The following is a 6,611-nucleotide window of genomic DNA, read 5'->3' on the forward strand; positions in this document are numbered from 1 at the left end:
CTATGCCTGCAGACTTCATAGAAAGAATTAAAGGAGCAAATACAATTGTTTAAGCTGAAGACAAATCTTTTAGATGTTACTAATCCCAGGTAAAACAAACGTCAGATAGCGTGAACACAATACTCCTTCCCCTAATTTTAACTAAAGGATGAACCAGAAGTGAAGAAAGAGAGAGATTAGGTCCATGGCTTTATTGCGCCCATACGTAGTCTTAAGCTAAAATACACCATTCCTGTAAGAAAAAGAAATCCTACACTAACCTTGGCATCCGAAATTTTCCCTTTACTTTCCCTTTCTAGCCCCTGATAACATACTCGGTCGCTTACTCAACGTTACAGTCAACAAAGAAATATTGAAGGAACTCATTTTCTTTTCCATTTATCCCTACTTTATCCATATTAGCTGGTGAAAAAATGCATTTAAAATATTTCGACTGTAGGAACAACTTAGATCACATTTATTATAAATTAATACTTTTCAAGCGAGGACAAAAATTTATAGCAGGAATGTGTACTTGCCTTCCCGTTTGTTTACATTTGCGTCCCGAGCTAAATAAAAGAATGAACTCATTCGAACGTTCGACAACGATACGTGAAAACAAAATTCATAAAATGAATCCTACGGTCAGTCACTGGGCGTGCCTAAAAATCGTAAGTGTTTTTTTAAACAACAATAATGATTTAAATATTTTTAGATATGCAAGGAAGGATATTTATGATTCTGATATACATACGGAGTCACTTATCAATACATTCGAATGAAATCGGAGTACGTTCACGCCCGCAGGCAAAACCCCTTTCAGTCTTATCTCAGGTGTCAAAATTAGAAGACGTGTTTGTACACCTCGTAAGCACCGACAGTCATAAGTTCCGTAAGTAAATGATTCTCCCTTAGCTGAAGAAAGCCCCTTATTCTTATGTTAGATAATAAGCTGTTATTGTCAACGTTCTGTATGTTCTGTATATAGCGTAGTATGTGTCAGAGTTTTAAGAGTTATTTGTAATCTATGTTGCTTCCATGATTATTCGTGAAATTTATCCCCGGTTTCTGAAGTCAGGAATACATGGCATCTGAATATTGAATTGCAAGGTAACTAGGAATGATTAGAGTCTCTCTCTCTCTCTCTCTCTCTCTCTCTCTCTCTCTCTCTCTCTCTCTCTCTCTCTCTCTCTCTCTCTCTCTCTCTCTCTCTCTCTCTCTCTCTCTCTCTACCTATCAATCTATTTATCTATCTATCTTTCTATCTTTATATATATATATATATATTTTTTTTTTTTTTTTTTTTTTTTTGGGGGGGGGTGCAGGGCCGTACGGCAGTAGCACGAAATATAAGTAAAGGGGCTGCCAGAGGGATGAGTATGAAGATTTGATACGCTCATTTTGATTATATTAAATTACTGTTTGATGTTCATATTAGCTGTCTCGAAAACTCTGGACTTATATTGACATCACCTTTAACGCTGCTACATTTTATTCATCGGCGGCACTGCACTCATCAATCATTATGGTTAGTATGAAAAATACTACCGCAGTTGTTATTTTCGTAATATCTGATTTTAAGAAACAAGATGAATGACAAATGAATGCTATTTGACAAGGGAAATGTGATAAGACCAGTATTGAAATGTTTCTGCTGAGTTTATTAGCTCTGTGACAGTTGAGCTTATCAAACTTGAGCTTAATCTCTCTCTCTCTCTCTCTCTCTCTCTCTCTCTCTCTCTCTCTCTCTCTCTCTCTCTCTCTCTCTCTCTCTCTCTCTCTCTCTCTCTCTCTCTCTCTCTCTCTCTCTCTCTCTCTCGCTCTCTCACACACACACCCACACACACACACACACACACACACACACACACACACACACACACACACACACACACACACACACACACACACACACACACACACACACACACTTGCTCAATATTGATGAGTAACTGTCGCATTCGTTGCCTTGGTAATTATCAGGCACTCCTAATCTTCCGTGGGCGGGTAGCTTGATTACCGAAAGGCGGAAATCGTTTTTCATATTACCACGATGTTCTTTTTTTTAATGAAGATCATGACGTAATATGAAGAAATGTGCTCGTTTATCTTTTGTTCTTCTGATATGTCTTCCAGTTCTCTCTCTCTCTCTCTCTCTCTCTCTCTCTCTCTCTCTCTCTCTCTCTCTCTCTCTCTCTCTCTCTCTCTCTCTCTCTCTCTCTCTCTCTCTTTCTCTCTTTCCCTCTCCCTCTCTCCCTTTTCCATGTTTTTTCCCCTTTCTTTTTATCTCCTCTCCTCTCCCCCCTTCCCCTCACCCCTCCCCACTCTAACCTACCCTCCTTACCTACTCCCCTCCAGCAACCCCCTACAATCTTCTCTCCCCTTCTACTACCTCCTACCATCATGCTCCCCCTCCCCTCCCCCCCTTCCCTCCCCTCCTGTAACCAGTCAGTGTCCGTCATCATTGATTGCGTCTTATCATATCGAGTCTAATCAACGTGAATGCTGCCAGCTGTTCGCTTGTGTACATATCAACACCTCTATCAGTCTTTTTATTTTTCCTCATTGGATGTACGTTGTTTGGCATTCATTGGCCGCGTGTGTCAGCTGTTTTGGATTATGTCTCGTCTTAAAGGTAAAATAAGCGAAGTGAAAATGCCGATCGGTCTTTCTTCACTGGTAAAAGTAGGAAAGACGGTTTTGCTGTTGTTGTTTTGTTGCTGTTGTTGTTTTGTGTATTTAACTGACCTCAATGCTCGACAAGGTGTTCGGTGTGCGTGTTATACTTTTGGGCCTGTTTGGTCGATGTGTTGTGAATGTGAGTGACTGGCCGTTGTCTTGATGTTAGCGTAATTGTTATGATCTTATTACTATCTTTATCGTCATTACCATTATTCTCATCTTTACAACTCATCATCATCATCACCATCAACATCATCAATCATCATCATCACCATCACCATCATCATCATTAACCCATTCGCCCCATGTGGCAAGAATACATGCCATGCCCACTGTAATACACGTTTATTTATTGTATTTATACATAGATGGCTCTACAAGTTCGTAATCACCAAATAGCCAGTTATTAGAAATTACCTATCTCACCTGTTTACCCTTTTCTTTCACTTTAAGAAAGGGTCTTTTGTATCATTTCACTGTCAAAAATATTTTAATGACAAATCAATAAACTTAAAATCTATAACAATAATAACAGTATCGATAGCAATGGTATTAATTTTCCCGCCAATTCAAGGAATGGGGAAATCAGGATCGGTAACTAGGGCCTACTGATAGAGTCCTTGCCGGCTGAGCAAATGTGGAGCCATCTGTCTGTAACAAAATTCACCAAAAACTACAAGGGGCAGAACATAAATCCGGGGCGAATGGGTTATCGTCGTCGTCGTCGTCGTCGATACCGTCCCAATCCTTTTCGCCCCCGTGTTTAACTTATACATCGTATTTATCTATACCTATCCATCTTGTTTACTTATTTTAATTGGTTTATTTTTCTCTCTAGGTATGGTCTTAGTGAGGTGGTTGACCGTATTACCTGCCGTCCTCGTTCTCTCCCTGCCCGCCTCCGCCGCCACCTCCGCCATGCCTTTGGTCCCAAGCCTCCCGAAGACCGTGGAGGAGCAGGGCGTGTCCCTTGTCAACATCTGGAACCACGCCCTCAGGAACCAGAAGGACGAAGGCGGCAGTCCCCTTGTGAGGAGCGAACCAGGTAAGGGGGCAAGAGGGAAGGTTAAGCCGCGGTCGCACGACTCCTTGGTGTAGAGGAGACCCAAGACATGGGATGAATTTTGCTTTCTTCAGCTGTTCGTCGGGGCTGATCCCTCCATAACGAGGGCTGGGGAAAGGACCGTTGTGTCGGTCTTTGCCCCTCGCTATTCATTGACCCTCGATAATCAAAACAAAAAACTATGAAATAACAATTACCAATTATTTCATTTATTACTAAAATATTGCTTTAATATATAGTTTTTCGTGTTTTCTCATTTATTTTGCCGGAAAGAAAGAATATTTCTCATAGTTTTAGTTTTAATTGTCACCTCAATTGGAACTCAATTGGCGAACAAACAGAACATTTCACCTTCGGCACAAAGTAGCTTATTCCCTCATTGATAATATTAGTCCTAATGAGGAAATGTGGAATACAAACCACAACAACTACAAGAGCAGAGCGCTGAAAATAGTGATGGCTGACATGAGCATACATCTACAACAGTAATATCCACATTATTACACACATTTCGGTCTTTCCTGTGAAAATATTGTCTGACCCACAATTGCTTCCCTTTATTCCTCTTTTTAAGGGCAATAAAATTGCACCAAGAAATAAATAACGCGTATATCCAGTTTGTGCAGCTTTCTCAAGAGCGCTATGGTCGCCATGGGAACATATCGCGGGACAGGAGGACAACCCTTCGATATCACGGGGCGTGAAGGCGAGACGGGCTACCGGTTTAGTTTGGGACCAGCTGCCGTAAAGGAGTCTTGTGACCACGGTTTTAGAGAGAGAGACAGAGAGAGTTTGTCTGCCTGCATTTATATACAGTATATGCAGTAGCAATGGTAGGAGGGGGGATGTTGTCGACCCCCCCCCCCCCGACCCGTTGATGGAGGAAATACTATAATTGCCGAAAATAAACTATTTTGTTTTTTTAGTGACATTATAAATAATTTTCCTGACAAGAACCGGTGATGATTGTTTAATCTTCAGACAGAAGTGGTGGATTTTACAGTCAGTGTAGACTTCAATAATATTGAACAGCAAGAAGTGTACGGCTTTTTTGTCAACTCTGTTTAGATGTTTTTGCTCAGTAATAAAAAAAATCGTAAACCAAAGAAAAATGGGGCCCCTTCGATAAGCCAAGCCCTAGGCCGCCAGATGGGTATCAACGCCCTTGGAGCCGGAGACAAACAATCTGCTTGCCTTCCGTTCTGATTGTGCGGTGCTGTGATAGATATCTCGTCTAGTAATCTTGCGGACCCGCGTTCAAATCCCACTCCCAGTGGATGATAGCCTGGCCATTCCTTGCATACAGGGGACAATTTAGAAGCAAAACAGGACAGCCTGTCACACCAAGCATAACCGTAATAGAACTAGATTATTGTTATTATTCTCGACTTCAATTTTCTCTCGTTCAGGTCCCAGGACGATCTTGGCCCCAAGTCCCTTCCTGATGATGAACCTGGTGCCCCAGGACGCGATCCACCCTCTCTACAAGGACGCCGACCTTCGCACGGAGTTTCTTCTGGACTACATGCTGGAGGCCGCCGTTTCCCCCGACGACCCGAAGATGGCGGAGGAGGAGGGGCTGACGGTGCCCAATCTGTTCGGGAAATCGATCACCTTTAAAAAAGATGCCGAGGGTATGGCTGTTAATTTTTTTTTTTTTTTTTTTTATTGTATTATTATTATTATAGTTTTGTTAAATATTATTATTATTATCTATTTATATATTACTTTGTGTGTGTGTGTGTGTGTGTGTGTGTGTGTGCGCGCGTGCGCGTGCGCGTGCATATGTTTGAGGACGTGTTGCATATTCTTTTAAGGCGGAGAAGCACTGTTTATCAGAGTATTTTTTTATGTATCTGTCACAGAGCCAAGTGTAGTGGTAAGACAGGAAATATTTTTTTTTTTTATAAGTATAATTGGGGTATTACATTACGGCCGCTGTCGCACATACCCCCCAGCAGTCCACCTTCTGTGTCGTCAGATCTTCTTCTCGATGTTCATAGCCGTTCAAAGAATTCCTGTGAAAGCAAGTATTTATTTCCGTCGGCTATGACCTGATCCAATACAACAAAAGGTAGTGATAATCGAAATATAAACTTTAAATCAGTCCAAGACATTTTTTAAAACAAAGCAAGCTGAAAAAAAAAAATATATTTTAGGAAATTGAAAGTATGCTAAAATAATTTTTCTAATGAGGAAAATAGGTTAAAAATAAAAGCTGTCTTTGCATATCTTAGGGAAGACAAGGTAAAGGCAACTTCATATTTTATATTAGAAAATAAATGTTAGAAATAACCCCTCCCTATCACATATTAGAGTATATAAATTAAAAGTAAAATCTTCCTCACACTTATTAGAGAATACAAGTTTTAAGCATAACTCCTTCCTCTCATGTAATAAGGAAATCAAGATAAAAATCAACGTCTTTATAAGTTAGCAATATACGAAAGCTAAAAACTCCTTCCTCTCACGCATTTAGGGAAAGTGAGGGTCGAAGGGCAGACTGTAGAAGACTCGAAGCAGCTCTCGGACGGGATTGTGCTCTACCAACTCCCCGGGTTCTTGTTCGATCACCAGCAGCGTGTCAGGGAGGCTTTCGAAGTGCTGCAGAAGGAGGCCCCGAGATACGGCCCTTTTGGGAGGCCCCTGAGTAAGGCTCTTTTGATTGTGTGAGGGTTTTCTGTTTTCCACTGGGGGCTCGCTCTCCCTCCCTCTCTGTGTCTCTCTCTCTCTCTCTCTCTCTCTCTCTCTGTCTCTCTCTCTCTCTCTCTCTCTCTCTCTCTCTCTCTCTCTCTCTCCTCTCTTCTCTCTCTCTCTCTCTCACTCTCTCTCTCTCTCTCTCTCTCTCTCTCTCTCTCTCTCTCTCTCTCTCTCTCTCTCTCTCTCT

At 41.4% G+C, this 6,611-nt stretch overlaps 1 protein-coding gene across 1 annotated transcript in view; it reads left to right on the forward strand.

The window, feature by feature from the left end:
• Window positions 1–2,488: 2,488 nt before the first annotated feature.
• The window catches only part of LOC125046692, a 7,975-nt gene continuing 3,852 nt past the window's right edge, over window positions 2,489–6,611 (forward strand). The window contains exons 1-4 of the mRNA XM_047644568.1: window positions 2,489–2,614; window positions 3,500–3,706; window positions 5,134–5,358; window positions 6,204–6,374. Of these exons, the coding sequence (XP_047500524.1) occupies window positions 2,599–2,614; window positions 3,500–3,706; window positions 5,134–5,358; window positions 6,204–6,374 (619 nt within the window). The 5' untranslated portion in view covers window positions 2,489–2,598. The remainder of the gene's footprint in view (window positions 2,615–3,499; window positions 3,707–5,133; window positions 5,359–6,203; window positions 6,375–6,611) is intronic.

This window comes from Penaeus chinensis, chromosome 39, assembly GCF_019202785.1.
Source record: "Penaeus chinensis breed Huanghai No. 1 chromosome 39, ASM1920278v2, whole genome shotgun sequence".
NCBI lineage: Eukaryota > Metazoa > Arthropoda > Malacostraca > Decapoda > Penaeidae > Penaeus > Penaeus chinensis.